The sequence below is a fragment of the Podarcis melisellensis genome (assembly GCF_964234715.1).
Source record: "Podarcis melisellensis genome assembly, chromosome: 1".
Classification (NCBI taxonomy): Eukaryota; Metazoa; Chordata; class Lepidosauria; order Squamata; family Lacertidae; genus Podarcis; species Podarcis melisellensis.
In genome coordinates this window covers 102408558-102429082 of record NC_138528.1, presented here as the reverse complement: position 1 = coordinate 102429082, position 20525 = coordinate 102408558, and the positions used below count along the sequence as shown (strand labels likewise).

At 41.8% G+C, this 20525-nt stretch overlaps 1 protein-coding gene across 3 annotated transcripts in view; it reads left to right on the top strand.

Annotated features, from left to right (window-relative positions):
• The window catches only part of CACNB4 (calcium voltage-gated channel auxiliary subunit beta 4), a 124749-nt gene that overhangs the window by 48752 nt on the left and 55472 nt on the right, over nt 1-20525 (top strand). The window contains exon 1 of one of the 3 annotated variants that reach the window (XM_081929173.1): nt 3379-3735. The exons of the other annotated variants lie outside the window; for them this stretch is intronic. Within the exon in view, the coding sequence (XP_081785299.1) occupies nt 3691-3735 (45 nt within the window). The 5' untranslated portion in view covers nt 3379-3690. Of the gene's footprint in view, nt 1-3378; nt 3736-20525 lie in introns of those variants that run through there. 3 annotated transcript variants of the gene reach the window in all.

Sequence of the window (20525 nt, the reverse complement as noted above, 5' to 3'; positions counted from 1 at the left end):
ATATTTTATCTTATTTATTTGTGTGTGTGTATTGTTATAGTCTGAATTCCTGTGTGAATCAATTATGATTATTTTAATAACTTTATTTTCAGAAGTGCCATTGAAGCTTTATTAGCTTGGGAGTAGAGGAAATAATTTTATCCGAGTATAATCATTGTACATTTACATCTTTCTCTTTTTTTATTCAGTGGAGTGCTTTAATGTGTCTTTTAAGTGTTAGAGTTGACAAGTCTATGTATTCCAGCTCAAGTTAATCCCTCTTTTGTTGAGAGATCCTGAGATCCATTTTTAATCCCTAATGCTGAATGTCATCGCTGAAGAATTTTTTATTGCATTAACTAAAGATGCTTTAGTTAATGCAATAAACTGGGTAAATGGGCAGCAAAATGGCAAGTGCAATTCAGTGTAAGCAAGTATAAAGTGATGCTCATTGGGGGCAGGAATCTTAATTTTACCTATATGCTCATGGTGTCTGAGCTGGTGGTGACTAACCAGGATTGAGACCTTCAGGTCTTCGTAGATAGCTCAAGAAAGGTGTCAACGCAATGTGTGGCAGCTGTGAAAAAGTCAAATTCCATGTCAGGGATCATTAGGAAAGGAACTGAAAATAACACTACTAATATGATAATGCCATTATATAAATCTATGGTGCACTTGGAATACTGTGTACAGTTCTAATCACCTCACCTCAAAAAGGATATTGTATTGCTGGAAGAGTTCAGAAAAAGGCGATCAAAAGGATGGAGCAAGTTCCCATTATTTGGGGCTTTTTAGAAGAGGTATACAGTATTTCTCTCTCTCTCTCTCTCTCTCTCTCTCTCTCTCTCTCTCTCTCTCTCTCTCTCTCTCATATAATGCTAGAACCTGGGAACATCCAATGAAGCTGAATGTTGGAAGATTCAGGGCAGACAAAAGAAAGCACTTCTCCACACATCACATAGTTAGGCTATGGAATTTGCTTTCACAAGAGGCAGTGATAGCCATTAATTTGGGTTGCTTCAAAAGAGGGTTAGACGAATTCACGGAGGATAAGGGGTATCAGTGGCTACTAGCCATGTAGACTACATTGCATCTCCACTGTCAGAGCCAATATGTCTTTAAATATCAGTTGCTGAGAACTGCAGGTAGGAAGAATGCACACAAATTGTGCTAAGGTTCTGCTTGTGGACTTCCCATGGACACCTGGTTGGCCACTGTAAACAAGGTGCTGTCCTACATGGGCATATGGCTTGATCCAGCAGGCTCTTCTCATGTTTTTATGCTTGTGGATGCCATGGTTACCAAAACCTTTGCCTTGCTTTGGTATTACTGACAACAGAGTTAAGTAGGGTGGATAACCAACTATTTTCATTCTGAGGAGACTTCCAGTAGAATAACTGGGGCTGGTGGTAGCTCTACCTGACTTAAAGGTGTATGGTTACCAACCCTAGAGATAATAACAGGCATTGGTTAGGGACATCCCTCGTGAAGGTTATGATATTTATAAATAGTTTTAATTTTGCAAATGTTTGTTTTTTATGTTTGTTTTTCCCCTGCTCTTTATCTGTTCCTATTTTATATGTTCTCTCTGCTAATTCATCTGTATAGATGATAATTTAGAAACTGTTACTATAATTTAAGATCTGCTGTCCATGTGCTAACTATCGATGAGAAGCTTCAAGGCCCCTGATCTCTCTTATCTCTCTTTTAAAACTGAAATTGCACCGGACAGCTTTTCAAATAGGTGAGTGTTCTCTATTAAGTAGAACACAGATGAAAACAGCTACAACAAGTTGTGTATGTGGCCCTCTTTAGAAACAGAGGAAGCTGTCTTACGCTAAGCCAGACCATTATTCCATCTAGGTTAGCACTTTCGTTGACTGGGAACACTCTGTAAGGGTTTTAGGCAGGAACTTTCCCCTACCCTACTGGGAGAGGCCAGAGATCTTGAATATCAAAGTGAGAGGTCTACTGGTGAGACCTTCCATCTAAAATTTATTCCTTAGCACCAGTGGTATGGGAACACTTTAGGGTGTAGAAGCTGTATTCTGTGGACCAACTTTTGCACAACTGATTAGTCACGTGTAAAGAATGTTATTGTGCTTATAACTCTTATAAAATTGGTCGCAAGTCTCACAGAACTATCTCAATTTTGACACCCATTTACAGTACAATGCTCCAAATCTTCTACAGTATTCCAGGAATGGGAAGTCTGTGGACTCCCATGTTTTGCTGGGCTCCAGCTCCTATTATCCATGACCATTGGCTGTGGTGTCTAGGGCTGATGGGAGTCAGAGTCCAGCAACATCTGTAGGACCACAGATTCCTCACCACTGCCGTATATTTTTCTGTTCTGTAATAACCACTGGTGGTCTGTATGCCTCAACTTCTGTTTTTGAAAGCAATGCTTTTGAACTCCAGGTCTTCAGAAGCCAGAGTCTACAAGCTGGAACATACTTACTGGGGATTATCTCTTATTCAGCTCATTGGAATTTATTTCTGAGTGAACATGTGCAAAATTATTGCTCCTGCCCTTTGACGAAATGCACCTCCTTCTCTTGGCCACTTGCTTGTGGTTCTGAGGGGAATTGTAACATGCACTTTGCAAACTATGCTTATTCCAATGAGTGAGAGAGGACAGAGGTTTCAAATTTGGCTGCGTACAGCTGGTATTCCCCCCTCCCCTAAAATATTAGAAAATTTGGGGTTCTTCAGAAAATGAGTGCATAACTCTCTTAAGGGATAAAATATTTTTCAGAGGTTTTGTCTGCAGCAGCCTATTTTAAAATGCGACTTGCATCCTGAGGAAGAGCCTCTCAAATAAGAATATTGCTCAGGCAATTCAAACTAAGCCCAGGAAGTAGACAGAGAAGTGGGTTATTTTATCTTTAAGCCTGTGGTGGTGATGGTTAAATCTTTGCAGTTCTTCCTTAAGCAACATAATTCTGCGGGGAGGGATGTCTAAATAGAAACAGCATAAATTAGCAGAGCTCTTCCTCTGTTTCCATCGTGTGCTCTCGCTCCTGTTCTCCTGCATAAAAAACAAACAAACGATTTATTGCCAAATTGCAGTTTACTTTTAAGGTGAAGCTGTTTACTGGTAGAAATGCTGTGGCTTCCTTTTTTTTTTTTTTTTGATGACTGGACTTGAGGGGGGGGGAACCCCTTATTTTCTCTATTCCACAGGGTGTATTTGGTAGTCAAATCTGTCCAGCTATCCACCCCCACCTCAGCTCTTTCTTTTCTTTTCAAAAATGCTGGCGAGCTTTTATTATTATTGCAGACTGAAGAGAAGAAATCATCGGGGACATGCTTGTTACAAACGCACAAGCCCTCCTGTTCGTCATCCACTATCAAAGAGAATTCTCTGTGAGTTGACTGAGGCACAGCAGCCCAGCCAATCACCGGTCTCTTTCCTGACTCTGTCATCAGCCCTTGGTTGAGGGAAAAACGGTTTTGCTTTCATGCTCTGTGTTTGGAAGGCAGATAAAATGCCAGGTCTGGGTTGCCTCTAGGGATAACCTTCCTTTCTATGATGTGAATGAATAGCATCTTGGCTGGGGGCAAATCCAGAGGAGGAATTGACAAGGCAGGCTGGAGCTGCTCTGTCTACTGTCTAGGCCTTTCCCTGCGTTTTAAATCCCAGCTGTGGCTTTTGTAGGGAATTCACTTTTGCACTGAGAAAGGGGTGCTTTGGATTATCAGACCTCCATGTATGACAATTTGTACCTGCATGGATTTGAAGACTCTGAGGCGGTAAGTGGGGTGTTCGTTTTTTATTTTTGTCTAAAAGCCCACCCTTTTGCTGGTCTCTTTCCTCCTCCTCCTCCTCCTCCTCCACCTCCTCCTCCTCGCAACAGCAAGGTATGCGGAGGACAGGGACGCCAAAGAAACAGGCTTTGTTTTGTGGGCTGCTTGGCAATGTGATGGATATAGTCTGGAGCCACCTGAACTAATCTCGGTTATATAATTCCTTGTCCTGCAGCTTTAGAAAAAGGAGAAGGGGAAGATATAGGTGTTTCTGACGAAAGCTGGGAAGCATTTTGTGTGTGTGTGTGTGTGTGTGTGCTGCCGTTTTGCTGATTACATGCTACACTTCTGTCCTCATGGCAGGGTGCATGAATGCTTCGTGGCTCCGAAATGGGGAGAGGTGTTGTAGCTATCATGCATAATATTTTCATCAGCTGGGGAAAGTGCCGCGGGAGGGGAGAAAGGAGAATACTAATAACACATGAGTTTATGTTTTGCTTAAATTGGGAGCAGTGGAAGTTCTCCAAGATATATGTGTGTGTGTGTGTGTGTGTGTGTGTGTGTGAGAGAGAGAGAGAGAGAGAGAGAGAGAGAGAGAGAGAGAGAGAGAGAGAGAAGAGAAGATGCTGCCTGGGCAAATGGTCAGTGCAGATGCATTTGAATTTCTTGAACAAAGAAGCTGTACAAGTGGTTGCTGTAACACAATCCTGTAGCTTCACAATGGCAGTATGCAAGCTTTCAGCATGCTGTGAATGGAGGCTGAGGTGTCATGATTGCCAATCTTGCCATCTCATTATTATTTAGGATATGCTACCCCTTAATAGATGGTACTCCCCCAAGTCAGGATAGCTTTCCTGCTAGCAGAAGCCATTTGTATTTTGCCAGAATTGAGCACTGGGAATCCTAAAGCCTGTAACAGTCTGAGACCAATTAAATATGGACTGCAAAAAGTTGACAGCAGAGATTAGAAACCTATGGTCCTTGCTATGATGGGCATGTTTTATTTTATATCCCCCTCTGTCCCCACCACCCCTCCATGATTTAAAAGAGTCCTCGAGGGGCAACATTTCCCCAAGACGGAGAGAAATCTGCTGAGATTGCCACAACAATGTACACGCTGTTCCATATTAAGCAGGAATGTGTTACATAAGGTTTTATAGCCAAAGCATAAAATACACAGATTATAACATAAAACAGTGTATGCGTCAATGCAGACGTATATGGCCAGTGATGCGATATCCACATGAGAATGGATAAGATCCTGTATCTCTCTTCAGATTAGTCTTTGCTCCTCTCTGTCAGTGTGATTCTCCACAGGCTCTTGCTGATAACTGTGTCATGTCTACATGTTGACTCAAATGCTCATAATTTATTTTTATGGTTAGGATAGTTTGGAGAGGGGGAAGACTCTGAAATGTCTAAAATGAAATACTCCACTGTTCCTCTTCTGATGGGGGAAGCTAGAGGGGGAAAATTGACTGTTAAAATGCTCTTTCAATTCAGTTTTAGAAACTCGTGGTGCTGTTTTTTTTAAAAACCGATATTTCGGCAGGTTATTTCCTTACGCTGAGTATTTTCTTGACCTGCCAGGTCACTTTCCAGGGAACCGTTTTTCCTACAAGCTACCTTTTATATATAGAATTAAAATTTTCTTTAGAAACCATAAGAGATGCTTTTTTAGTTCAGCGTTGATTTGGAATTGTAGCATTACATTGCCTGGGCAGGCGGCTACAATGCCTGAAATATGTCAGAAATATACAACCATTTATAAGTGGGGATAGACAAGGTGCTTGCTGGTGCAGTTCCGTGGGGGAAAGTGCCTTGGCTTGAGTTGAGTACACTGGGGATCCACATACTGTCCAGTGCTAGTTTGTTGGATGGCCTAAGACTTATCTCCCTCTTTCAGACACAGTTGCCCCACTTGAAATACAGAGGGAATAATGGGCCATCATTCCAGATTGCTGTGAGGATGAATGAGAGAAGGAACACAAAACATGCAAAACAAAGGCAATTGTTTATAATTTGGTCTTACTGTTTGACAGAAGATCTGTATACAGTGGTACCCCGGGTTACATACGCTTCAGGTTACATATGCTTCAGGTTACACACTCTGCTAACCCAGAAATAGTGATTCAGGTTAAGAACTTTGCTTCAGGATGAGAACAGAAATTTTTCTCCGGCAGCACGGCAGCAGCAGGAGGCCCCATTAGCTAAAGTGGTGCTTCAGGTTAAGAGCAGTTTCAGGTTAAGAACAGACCTTCGGAAAGAATTAAGTACTTAACCTGAGGTACCACTGTAATGGGTCTGCCAGCTGCTTATACACAAACAAAACATATTCCCTCATGATTGCATGTATATATATATGTATGTATGTAGGTGTGGGTGTGGGTATGTATGCCACATATATGCCAAATTTTATAGCTTGAATGGTATTATTCCTCCAGATAGCACTTTCTTGGCTGTTGTAGCTGCCATGCAAAGTGTGACTGTACAAGTGTCAGTGCGCAACCTACTTGAGATTCCCTGCAAAGTGAGTGATGGTATGACATAGTCCCCCTCCCTTAAGGCCCAAACCACTGAGTGGCATGTTCTATTAATGTTTCAGATGTATGACGAGTATTTCTATTATACTTCTGTGCAGCCTGTACATTCTCTCTCTCTTTGCCAGGCCACTGCCAGACTTGCTTATATTGGATGATGATGTGTTGGGAACGAGTACTTTTTCTCCTCACCTCCAGTAGCAATGTGTGTATGTGGGGGGGGGGGGGGAATCTGTGCCTTCTCCTTCCCTAGGGGGCATATCCAAATAATAATAGTAACAATGCAAACTTTCTTACATCTCCAGATGTGGTTTGCTTGTCAAAAGGAAAAGAGGGGGAAAGGCAAGGGTTCCAAGTAAGATGCTTGAAATGGATGTGTTACACATTCTAAAATCTCGTCCCACACTCAACAGGTATATCTCTCTCATTCTACACCCTCCACCCCACAGTAGTTCAATGATAGAAAATCTGCTTCACATGCAGATCACCTCAGCTCCAATTCCTGGCATCTTCAGGTAAGCTGGAAATGATCCCATCTGAAATCCTGGATAACTTCTGCCAGTGATTGTAAACAGTGAGCTAGATGGACCAAGGGCCAGGCTGTATGGCTTGTGCTCCTGCGTTTCTCCCTAGCATGCTGGTGGTCATGGGGATCGGCTATTGCCTCTCAGAAAGGACCAAACAGAATCACAGGGGACCAGCTCCTTGGATTGTTAGTTGGAATAATGTGGTTGGTACTACACCTCTCTCTCTCTTTAATAGGAGGGTATACGTTGGAAATTAAGCATTACCGTTCACTTCAAGGCAGGGGTAGGGAAACACAATGAAAATGGTCAGTTATAATGCCAGAAGAAAAGCGTGTTTGCAGCCTATGCTGAAGCAGAACGTACAGCTTTCAGTTCAGTAAAAGTTGAGCTCTCTCGCGCAAAAGTGGTGATCTGCAGGGGTGAGTCAGAAGGAACTCAGGGAAGAGAGCAATAGTGGGGGAATGAGGCATTTTTAAAGCAAAGTTCAGTGTCTTGCCCAGAATACACTTGAAGTTAAGAAAGAGATTCTGAGCTGTTCTGGTTGATGGGAAGCCAAGCAGCTCAACCCAAACGCTCAGCTGGCGATGAGCATATGAAAAGCATAAGGAGGCGTACTGTACTTGCTTTCTGGTCTGTGGCAGGCAGATCTGTAAGCTAAAGACCCTGTGCTGCTGATGTGACTTGCACATTGTAAAATGAGTGTATCAGAATGAATCAGGACTAGTACAGTTATGCTTTACTGCAGCAGGCCTTATAAAAACCAGGCCTGTCAAGTTCAGTACCAGGCCTGTGTTTCGCTACCTCATTCATGTGTAGAATGAATATTTTTAAGAAGGTGGCATGGTGGCTTCCCCCCTAAATTTGTTTTGCCCATTATTTCCAAATTCATCCCAATGTTATGCTTGATTAGAAGGAAGCCTGGACTGAGTATTTAAAACAGCAGAGGGGATAGGGAGTCCCCAGATACAAGTAATGAAATATATGAATATTATACACACACAATGCTCATGTATGCTTACATGTGTTCATTTTTAAGTAATAAATTACTTTTGAGACCATTTCATTGTTATTTGGAGTACCTATGTCTTTGCCTTTTGTTCCAAGCACTTAGCAGCTGTCAGAAATGTTCAGAAGCTGTTTTTTTCTTTTTTTAATGTATTTTTAATGAACAGTTTTCCATGCATACCTCAGTTTGGTGGTTGACATTTAGGGGAAGGTAAGCTCCGTTATGAGCATGTGGTGGGGGCATGATACTATTTGGTATGGAAAATTCTCAGAAATTTGTACGAGAAAGAGAGATGCTAATTTCCAAAATAGAATTGGTCACTCTGACTATGTTTGTTTTCTGAAAATTATTTATTTTATTTGTATCCTAATCTTTCATGGCATCCCAGGTGGTTGCCATCCAAATGGTTAAGAAGCTTGACAACAGCTACAGTGCCTGGTGTTTCCAGGCCATTCCGTGGGTCCCCAAGTTCCCACTGGTCACTCAAACAGTTCTTTACAGGTAGAAAAACCTCATGCAAAACCTGAGCTGTTGCATAGACTATGCTGGAATACCTGCTCTGTGCAAAACTACAGGTATGTCCAGGGCATTTGTCTGTGAACTCTGTATCTGTAGATGGGAGGCAGGGGTGCATATGCAAGCCATGCCCTTAGTGTCTTCTGTGTGCACCATTCCCCAACTATCCCCTTGTTGAGCAGAGAAGGTCTTCAGGGGAGCTTTCACTCTCATTTACTCCGCACGGCTGGGAGCCGGATAAAACAGGATCCCAATTGCATTGAAGCAAATGCTAGTAGAAGGATGTCTGCAGAACTTCTTCACTCAACATGGAGATGGTTGGGACTGAAAGGTGGGTAGGTGCAAAGTGCATGAGGCTGGGGTCTGCATCGATGTCCCTATCATTGTCCACCATTTGAGTGTTCATATATTCAGGAACATGCCTAGAATACCTAGATAGTCTATACTTTCCATAATGGATGACAAGACAGATTCCCCATATTTTTTACAACTTGTTGACCAGGCATAGGCAAACTCGGCCCTCCAGATGTTTTGAGACTACAATTCCCATCATCCCTGACCACTGGTCCTATTAGCTAGGGATGGTGGGAGTTGTAGTCCTAAAACATCTGGAGGGCCGAGTTTGCCTATGCCTGTTGTTGACCTTGTTGACCTGTATAATGTTTGTACTGGTGCACATTCTGTGTGGATGATCTTGGCATGCATGCCATTAGGAAACTCTTGATTTAAAACATGGTGGCCGTGGTGATCCACTGTGCTGCTTAATGTTCTTGCATTAGGGTAACCAGCACCTGATTGCTTCTATTTCTAAGATGATGATTCCTGTTTACAGTTTCTTGTGATTGCGATAGTCAGGATAGTATTTGTTCCTAAAGGAGGAATCTTCCTGTAAAGCCCACCTTGATTCAAATGTAACTTAGGGTTGATTCGCACAGGTTTGTACAGTACTTGGTGACCTGCAGCTGAATGTATGAGCAGCCCCCAATGAGAAATAGGATTAATAAGGTGATGCCAGGTGATACGAAAGCTGTGTAGTGATTGTTAAAGGCAATTTCACAGCTGCAGACCAGTGCCCGATATGGCAATTATTGAATGATCCATATGCATTTGTAAACTTTTCACTTTAAAGTCCCTCAGTGGTGCAGCATCTGCTTAGTAATCTAGTAGCACTTGGTCATATCTTCCTAATTTCATAGAGGTCTTGTGTGGACATAATTGAGACTTGGGAACATTTTCAAGGTATCAGTGATTTAAACAATAAAAATGGAAGGAGCAAGAGTGTGTCCCAGTTTGCATGTAAGCCACATCACACATGGCTCAGGGCAAACATGCAAGTGGGAGAGGAGATCAGGACCACTTTGCTCCTCCCCAGTTCTGCGGCTGCGCCGTGCTGTCTTGGCTTAGCATTTTGTCCAAACCTGGGCTCACAGTTTAGCACTTCCCAGCCTAAGCACAAGCTGTAACCAAGGTCTGTCCTATGGTTTTCGGCTTGTGGTTTGTCCAGAAGAACTAAAACCATTACACCTGAGGGCATCAGGCTAACTTAGGCTACACAAAGCAAGCCACATCCTCTAAGATACCTCCCTCATCCCTTGGCGCCTGTTGTCTGATGGAACCACCTCACTCTGCCTGCTGGTCAGGGCCTGCTCTGATTATGGTATGGCCACCCATGACCCTGGCTTGGCTTCAACAAGAATGAGGTGAGGTGGGAGCATGTTTCAGTCTCTTGCCTAGATCCTTCACACTTCTATTTGTGTTTCAGAGGCTATCACATTTGCCTATTATAGATCTTTTCTCCTACTCCATCCTTTTTTAAAAAAACAAAACAAAACTGCAACCCAGGTGTAGGGCTTGAGCAGGAATTTGAATTTCAGATGCAAAGCTATTACTTATTATTGCATTTATATCTCATCTTTCCTCCAAGGAGTTCAAGGTGGTACACATGGTTCTGTCCCTCCGCATTTTATCCAAATTACAGTCTGCTTTCTTTTGTTCAAGGGAGATACGGTACTACAGTGGTTGGGTTCAGGCATGGTTGCAAAACCACCCATGGTTTGTGCTAATCATAGTTAACAATCCACACTATAATTTGAGCTTCTGACTGTATGACAGGCAAACCAACTTTTTAGCTGGTGGCTCCCTCCTTTTGTTTCCTTGCTGCTTAGGACTCAGCCTCATTGGTTTGCTCTTGTCCCTGTGGTGCTGCAGCCTCTTGAGAGACTGAGCAGTGGCTGTCCCTGTGGCTTGTCAGTGGTCTGTGAATTCAGGCATAACAGCAAACCACAGTTAGCACAAACTCTGGGAAACCTTCACTTCCACTTTTAAAACCTTCTGCTTCTCTTGACTGCAACAGAGGGGTGCAAGCCATAGTTTATATTTCCTGGCTGCCTTGAAAATGGGTTTGGAGCTAATAAAAAATTATTTTTAAAAAAGAAGAAAGAAAGAAAGAAAGAAAGAAAGAAAGAAAGAAAGAAAGAAAGAAAATGGGTGTGGGTCTTAAGCTAGGGTTCAAACTTGTGAAGTGGAATGGTGTCCTAAAAGTGCACATCAGCTTTATTTCCAATATCTCAGTCTCCAGAGCAGATATGACATTGCAATATATTTTGTGTTTCCTTCCCACCTTTCCCTTTGGAAACAGCTGTTGAGCATTGAGCTGGCATTCCAATGTAAATTGTAGATTTTCCCTAAGTGTGTATACTGAATTTCATTCTGATATGTCAAAAGTTAACCTGTTACAAACAAACAGAATGCCAAGTGGGCTAGTTAAATCTCAGCTAACGCTCTTTGCAGAGAGAGCTCTTTCCAGCTATCACTCATGCATTTAGGGACTCCATTCATAGACTTAGGCCTAACTATCTCTGCATGTAATAAAACCCCAATAAAGAAAAGCTGCTTTGGGAGGAGAGGATTTACAAAGTAGGGGTGATGATTGTGTTTCCATGTCCACCACTTCTCTATTTCAGGTTCCCTCCAAACTTGGTTTCATCTTTTCCCTCCCCCATAGAGTCTAAACATACTAATGTTCCACTACATGCAAATGCTGTCTTGCACTTAGCCCTTCTCTCTTAAACAAAACAACTTTCAGGTGACAGGGCTATTGTCCAGCTTTTCTGATTAGGATGCAGAAGGGACATATCCTGTCATCTTCTCATCCTTGCTCCTGACATGCATTTTTCAGGAAGGGGAGCCACTAGTGGCCAAGCTCTTTCTATAATGACAATAAAATAAAATAAAAAGTGGAAACTGAGAATCTTGGGGACCAGACTTTTCTTTCTAAAGAGTTTTGCCCTTACAAAACTTCAAGGAGGCAGCTTCCAGTTTTGACCATTTCTGAACCTTCATCATTCATGTATTTAGAAACCCATGAGAGCAGATATGTAGTGTATGACTGTGGAAATTGTGCATGTCTGATTCCCAGTTGCATACTGCAGCTCAAAATTGTATGCATATGAGAGATGAGTTGTCTCACACACTTAATGGAGATTCTAAGACTCACAGAGATTAAAGGAACTAGTTGGGAGTAAATCTGCATAGTTGTATTTTATGGTAGAATACCACCAAATGGGATACTAATCAAATACACCTTTCAAAATAAAAACTTTGCTGCATAGGCTAGTCTAGGGATGGGGCACCTGTGACCTTCCAGATGTTGCTGGACTCCAACTTCCATATGAGCCTCTGCCAGCATGACTAATTGTCAGGGATGATGGGAGTTGTAGTCCAACATCATCTGGAGGGCCACAGGTTCCCCATCGCTTATTTTCACAGGCATTATTTTCACAGATGTTGTGAATGTTCCCTTCAGTGGATGCAAAACCTTTCAGCTGACTTCATCCTCATGAAGACCTAGGATATATGTAACATGCCATTCTTTCAGGCTGGTTCCATTAATGTGGATATTTCTAAATCTGACTTATAAGAGGAGGAACACACGTTTTAAAAAGGAGCATTTACATTCATATTCCATGTCCATATACAGTGGTACCTCAGGTTAAGTACTTAATTCGTTCTGGAGGTCCGTACTTAACCTGAAACTGTTCTGAACCTGAAGCACCACTTTAACTAATGGGGCCTCCTGCTGCTGCCGCGCCACTGGAGCACGATTTCTTTTCTCATCCTGAAGCAAAGTTCTTAACTATTTCTGGGTTAGCAGAGTCTGTAACCTGAAGCGTATGTAACCCGAGGTACCACTGCACATGCACCAGCGTTCTCACAGTCATCCAAGGTAAAATATATGTATTTCAAGGTAATGTGTTTTCTAAAGTGTAGGTACTCATGTACAAGAGAATGGCACACAGATTACCCACTGGCTTTTTTGTGCATCAGACTATCACACAAATTCTCCCCCCACCTTCGTTTCAGAAGCACTAATTTTAAAATGGCACCTGTGTTTGTGAAATGACTTTCCTCACTTCTCCCCACAAGGTGCAATGTTGATTCTTGTCAACTCTTACAAGTGTTTTATCTTGTGCTCTTAAGCCAGTCCTCTGAACTGATAGGAAGATGCTGCTTTTTTGAGAACAGCACTGTTTGTTTTATGGTACACAAACACTGGTGTGCTGCTGATATCAAAATGTGTATCTTGACATACAAGGATTTTGGGGTGGTCTGAACATCTAAGAGGGAAGTTGTAGATGCACATAACGTGGGCCCAGCTGGTAATCGGCTAGGAAGCCAACAAGACCACAGTGTACATGGAAGGGCTTGTGGCTCTCCCCAATGCATTCCTCCTGGCTTAATCGAGAGCTCTTGCCTGTCTGGAAGTGAAAAGAGGTTGCAGAGCCTATCTCTTTACAAGCTGCACAATCCTGTCATTAAGCTGGTCCATTGTTTAGATCCTTTACTTTCAGACCATCTTAGGGGTTTAGGATGGTGTGGAGAGCTGCTGCCAGTCAGTGTAGACAATACTGAACTAAACAGACCAATGGCCTGATTTGGCAGATTCCTATATCCCAGTGTGTCTTGTCATTAATTCCCAGTGTCTCAGCTTTTCGGAAATGAGGTTATAAGTGCTCACCTACACTTACCTTTCTAGGTGCAGGTCTGGACTTTCTGGGTTCGTGTTTGAGTAGTTGCTTTTTTGTGTCCTGGTGCTTTCCCCGTGAAAACCCACATTTCACTGCTGAATTGGAGCAAATGGCAAACTGTGGAAAATGTGATTCAGTGGTAAAACCTGGGAGAAACCACTGGGACAAACAAACCGCTTGGATATGGATTGATGCCTAGAAACATGGTGCAAAAGGAAGTGTGGATGAGCCCTAAAGCTTTGGACCAGGCTATGTCCAGCTGAAATAGGAATGTTCTTCATTCTGTCTTTATGGCAAGTGCCATAAAACTAATTTAGCTACTTGTATTTTTAAAGATTGATGTTTTGCATTCACTGTTATAAACTGGCCTGTGCTACTGCTGTTAGTAAATTAGGATCTATGCAGTCGGCAGCAACTTGAGTAAAAAATTTAGGCAAATGTATTCAGGCTGGCAACAGTTTTTCTCTTTAAAAAGCGTAATAGGTTGAGCACATGATACCAGGCCGAAGGGCCTAGAAATTCAGGCTCTCCATTTTCCCACAGTATGTGTGAACTAGATTGTAGCAAACTGGTAGCGGGATTTTTCCGTGCACGTGCCACATCAAGTGTGGCAGAGATGCATTTGTTAAAGTCTTTTTCAGCTATGAACTCTTGAATTTGACCACTGTCAGTACAGTTGACAAAACTCATCTTTTGAAACCCTTTAAAAAATTTGTGACATATATAAAAGAGGTGAGTTAGATTCGTGCGGGATACGCCAAGACTTGCCTTGTTGTGATTGTGATGTGGTAGTTGGTGCTTGATATACCTATGGAGAGAGATCAAAGCTGTGCACTAGGAAGCACAGTTGTAAAAAAAGTGAAATAAACTCATGCAATTTACATCCTTGAGTCTGGGATTTCTTAGGAAACCTAATGAAAAATTATGAAGCACACATAACTAGGGAGTAAGTACATCGCATTGCATTCAGTAGCACTTCTGATTCAACAAGATTTGGACCACATTGCAGGTATGAGGCTGTGATCCTGTGCACATATACTTGAGAGTAATCCCCACTGAATTCAGTGGTACTGTACATATTTTTCAGTAAATATGCACTGGGTTGCTGTAGCATAATCCTTCTTACCACATTTCTTCATGTGTCAGAGGTTAAACTGCTGGCAATAAGCAAAGCTAAGCAGTTAGTGCAACAGGTTCAGGACATAGCCTTCCTAGTCCTCCAACCCATGCTAAAAATCTTGTTTGTTCCCTCCTTCACTTGTATGCTCAGAGTCACATTCCCTGCTTAGCACAAACTATACCCTGCAGTTACATCCAACCCTGCAAAGTGACTTATCATGGGATGTTAGGAGGGAGTGCTCTCTTACACAGTTCCAAACCAATCTTTGTTGGCACATGTGAACTGGCTCAATGTTTACTCTCAGCTACGCCTCCTTTCCCTCCAAGGAATAGTAACCTGAATTTTGGAATTACTTGGAAAAATTAGGAATATATAATGATAAATAATCAGTTCAGTCTTTATAATGGCATGGGATCTGCAGTCGCTGGTTTATACAATGAATTCCTTCTGAACTATTGCACGTCTCTATGTTACATTTACAACCCACCTTTCCTCTAAGGAGCTGATGGTGGCATATATAGCTCTTCCATCCTAATTTTATCCTCATCAAAACCCTATGAAGTAGGTTAGGCTGAGAGACAATGACTGGCCCTAGGTCACCAAGTGAGCTTGATAGTTGAGTGGAGATTTGAACCCTTGATCTCCCAGGTTCAGCCCCTTCAGCTGTCTCCACCACGTTAGCTCTGAAGAAACGGACTGAATCTTCTGAAGTTTCTTTACAGAATATCTAGGAAGGCTGAAACGTTTATTTTTTTATGCCCCCTTTTATGAGCATACATTAGTTTTCTTAAACGTAGCTTAGCTTTGTCAATGAAGAAGTGCTGATGTTTGATTTAATCAAGACTGATTGGATGCAGCATTTGTTAAGGGCTCTGGATAGAGTGAATGCCTTTATTTGGTATTGTAACTGAGTTCTTGGTGCTTGTAAGAGCCACAAGTCCAGCGCTGGACTTAAAGAATCCAGGGAGAACTAGGTTCAGTTCCACATGCCAAATCTAGTATCGGTCAGGTGTCCCCCTCTTTTTTATAATGGGGGTGCTATGTGTATATAACAGCTCCTCTTTGTAGACCTTCCCTCCCCCATTGTGTTGAAGCCAGGAGGTTAGGCTATGGGACTAGCAGGCATGGCCGCCCTTTCCCTCTCTCGTGTTTACTGTTGTATGGAGAGAATACCCAAGTAGGGCTTAGCATGACCTAAACTACAGGGCACAGTGGGTTTGATTCTCAGTGAATGAGATCACAAGGGGCAGGATGAAGGTTTATCTTAGTGGTGTAAGTTAATGGACCTCATTGATTCTGTTGGGAAAACCAGAGAGTTGCATTTTGGAAGACAAAATGGGGGCAAAAACCCAAGTTGCTGGTCTTTTGCTGACATGGATCCCACAATGAACCCTCTCCATGGATCCTTGCAGTATATAAACCCCCTCTTCATTTGTGTTATGCACTAAGCTTAGATCCTAGAACAATAGGCAAGTAGGATCCTAGAATGCAACAACTGATTGGCTTGCAGGAAAAGACCAATCAGGCTCCAGGAGGAAGTTAATCAGCCCATTAGGCTGGTAGGATCATAGAATGCAACAACTGATTGGCCTGCAGGAAAGGACCAATCAGGCTCCAGCAAGGAAGCAGAACCAGCCAATCAGACAGGACTCATTGTGTAAATAATGTATATAAAAGCCTGAGGTTTGGGGGACAATTAAATCACTGCTTTACCAGCTGCAATAAAGAGCATGAAATTGCTACAGGACTCCGTGTATATTTCAATTTGGTTCTTGGTGCAAGCATACCAATATCTTTTTTTTAGTTCTGCAAAAACTCTCGCAGTGCCATAATCCATATATAAAGATACTCCAAGAAAAACATGTGGACAAAGAAACAGCTCTTGCTAAAAGCAAGGGCACTTAGGGGAGGAATGTGACTTCATAAGAAGCCATGTAATGATAAAAGCAACACAAAAGGAGTAAAGTAATCTAAGATTCCGTTGATGTTTTCACTCCCTGCACTATCTCCCCAAAACACATTTTGGTTGTAAGATATTAAGCTGCTAGATGTCTCCCCATTGATAATGCATTTACAGAGAAGGCTGAGTGTTGATTTAAGCTGATCTTTATGGATGCAGGCGTTTTGCACTTAGGGATGCAGAGTTCACGGCCATTCCATCAACATGAAGTTTTTAAAACAGAGGCTGCTGTTTTAGTGGAAGTTTGAGTTGTGAATATATAATAGAGTGGAATTTGGGTTCCAAGCAAGTGTTTTCAGGGGATGCCTGCCCCTAAATGTAACCCTGGTTCACACACACACACACACAACCAAGTGGATTTTGTTTTCTTTGCTACAATAATCCTCACTGGCTCGTTCATTCTTGCGTGGATTGGAGTTTTGATTTCCTGACTACAAATCACTGACTCTGCCATGCTGTGATGAAATGTTTCTGTGGCAGTGGGTTGTCATAAATCAGTAGGAACCGCGTCCGTTTTGTACCTTTGCCGCTAATAAGTATGGATTTTGTACACAGGGAATGAATTCAGCTATTTCTGAAGATGACTTCAGATGTAAACTCATTTATCAGAACTAGTAAAAACTTTGAAGCATTTTATTGGGGTCCATTGGCTTTCCAGTCTGCTTCGTTTAGCCAAAATGACTTCCTGGGTGTTGTGTAACATTTGCTTTTGACTATTCATTTCTTTAGCTTTGTCAGTTGCCTTGTTATGAAATTATCTGGGCAACATACAAAGTAAAACAAATGCAAAGCCACAGTTAAAAAATAATAATTAAGCAGCAGCAAATAGAAGACACCTCTAAAAGCTAAATAAACTACCTTAAAAATAAATTGAGGAGTTAAAACACTGCAGCAGTTATAAACGGGAACAGATAAGTGGTATTGGGGGGGTGGATCTGAACCCCGAACTTCTGTGCTGTCTATCCCCCCCTAACTTTCAGTAGTACAGTGAAAAGTATGTGTTCTTCTAGAAGTGGAACATATGGTTGGATTACAGAATGATGCTTGTATCTTCCCCACTGTCTGTACACAGCTGGTTGGTGCAATCCCTGCACCTACCTTATTCTCCTTTCTTCCCATCCCCACAAGCTGATTGCACAGCAGAATTTTAAAAAGAAGAATAACTACTGGTGTTGCAAGTGCAACAGGATCCACAGTGTTAAGTACTGAAGTTGTCACCATGGGCCAGCAGGGGGATACTGTAGATAGTTATGCAAATAAGGGATCGAAAGTAACGTTCAGTGATTGGATAGTTTTAGAAAATTGTTACAGTTACGTTGTACTGGAGCTCTATATAAGTGGGCTGACTGAACCCTTCAGTTCAGTTCTGTTCTGGCCTGTGAATAAACAAGAGCTGTTTGGAGAATCGCTGTGTCGTCTGATATGTTCACCCACAACTTAACACACATGTTTTGTAGAGTTCATGTGGAAAAGTGGGAACACAAAACAGACATTGGTCTCTTAAATGTTAGTCATAATTTGGAAATCAAGGTCAGCCTTGGAGGTGTAGAACGCAGCTTCATGATTTCACGTCTTCCTCTTGCCATTCATTGCCAAATAGAAATCCTGTAATTTCTGGTTACTGCTTCCTTAGTGGCTCACTGACGAGCTGAAAGTTTTAGAAGTAGATACTTCTGAAAGAAATATAAGTCCCCTCTTAGTTCAGCTTTAGTTTCAGATATGCATGCATATTTACATCTGATTTCTAACAAACACACATCTCTTAAAATGGGTTTATTAATTTAGGTGACTTATTATTTTAAGTGAGGGGCAGCATTGACTTCTCCCCTTCCCTTTTTCGGCCTTCCTAGTCAAAAACACGATTTGCATAATTAAAAAACAGAGTGAAGGAGGACACTAATTTGCATAAAGCTTGCATATGACAATGTAAACGTGTAGGTGCAAATTTAGAAATAATTACTGTATTTTAAATAGAAATACCGCACATAATAGGAAAACACTGGGTGTCTTGTGTGCTGCTAACTTGATGGGCAACTTCAAGGCTCCTTCTGTTCATTTTTATAGTTTAAACCAGACTTGGACCAGACAGCCCTCAAATAGATGACACCTTCGAAACAGAGGACTGTCCTATGTTTTGGCAAACATTGAGATTTTTTGTCTCACCTTTCTGGTTCTACTCCAAAGATTTTTGGTTCAGAATAACCTATGAAACTGTTCCTATGAACAAACTTTTCAGAAGTGCAACTCCTCCACTGAACCATTCTAAAAAGATTTTAAGACCATTTTAAAATGCAAGCCTTTGACTGTGACCGTATACCCACTTTTTGGAAAGTATGTTCCATTGAACTCAGTAGAATTTTATTCTGAGTTGATTCATGCATGACTGCCCCGTTAGAAGATAAGTGTTCCCATAATTTAAGTGTATAATTTAAGAAATTATATAGCCCCTTCTCCCTGGTTGTTGTTGTTTTTGTTGCATGTATCACTTGTTAGGTGTTCCTTCTTAATGCATGGACTAATTCAGATTTTTTCCCCTGGTGTAATTTAATTAAAAGCAGCAGAGTGCACCAATGATAGCCATAACCAATTATTTCAGATTATAATGCATTTAGCTACAAACAAAACAAGCCAATGCTAATTGCTAATAGTTAGATACACATGCTCCCTCCCTCTGCAAAATGCCTTAGCATTTTTATGTATATTTATTAAATTTCTACACCACTCTTCGTCCGAGGATCACAGGGCGGTTTACAATATAAAAACACAAACATATATACCATTGTAACAAATGAAAACAATAAGCCCCCAACACAGCTTAAAAAGCCATAATTAGCTGAAGGCCTGGGAGAAGAGGAAATTTTTTGCCTGGTTCAAGCGAGGAAACACCACAGAAAATGCCTGTTCTCGTTTTGCTGTCCTCTGGACCTTTGAGGGAGGAGGCACAGAAGGAAGGCAAAGATTTTGTGTAAAAGCTCTTGCTTTTTCCATTGATGGTGGTTTGCCCTTTCTTGTTTTCGTTTTATAATTTTAATTTCTGCAGCCCTCAGGACTCACTGAGCATTCAGAGACACCCCCTCTCGTGCTTCTTGTTGGGGCCATTTTCCTGACAAAACCATAGACATGGCCACTGCCATTTTTCTAGTTCACTCACCACGAACACCTCCCTAATTATATTAGATTGGCAATGGCGCCCACCTGAGAGGTATCAGAACTGAGTGCCAGCTGAAAAAAAGCCCTGGACATGGCTAGCCTAAGTTTGCCATTAGAGGGAGTGATATATTCTAATTCTGTATCGAACGCCTCTCCTGGCTTCCAAGGGGTGCTTTCCCCCACCCCATATAGAAACTGCTTTGGGGGATTAGGGTGTGCTTTCTTCTTTAGTCCTTAGTCCATTCCTTAATTGGCTTCACCGTGTGACGTCATCCTTTTGGGGCTATCAGCTTGGACTGCATTGTAACCCATACATTCCCATTAAGCAGAAAGTTATATTCTCTTATGAGTGAATTGGCTATTGCCTTGTGATTTTTCATGAAACATCACTTCCAGTAAGACTGCATTCACATTTCATCACCACATAAAAGGCTTAAGGTTATGCAGTGCCTTCGTGGTAGTTCTGGGGTATTAATGGAAGCCCAGACTGGCTGCTGGGAGCCCAGACTTAACTCCTGTGTAAAGAAGGAAAAGCCCACTGGGGTCGTGTTGTGAAAATCCATTTTAACAAATGGATTTTGTGTATAACTGAGCTTGTTCCAGATAAGTGATGCTTCTCTGTGGTAGTTCCTTGAATATCACTCCATATCTGACAGTTTTCTTGCTAAACTTCCATACACCACATATGGTCTAGTCACATGATGGGCTTCTGTGACTGATCATGCCTTTTTATGAGCGCACTATATGAGTGATTCAACTGGTGGTGTCCATATTGCATAATCATGCAATTATGCGATATTTATAGTCATGTTTTGTTTATATGAAACTGCTACCCCTGATCTGCTTTCAGTTTGGCCTGCACCATCCTCCTTAAGTGATGTGTTGATTTGCAAAGAATAAGCAGTTCATTATATTGAATTTGTAGTAATGGCTTCACATAGGCATGCAGC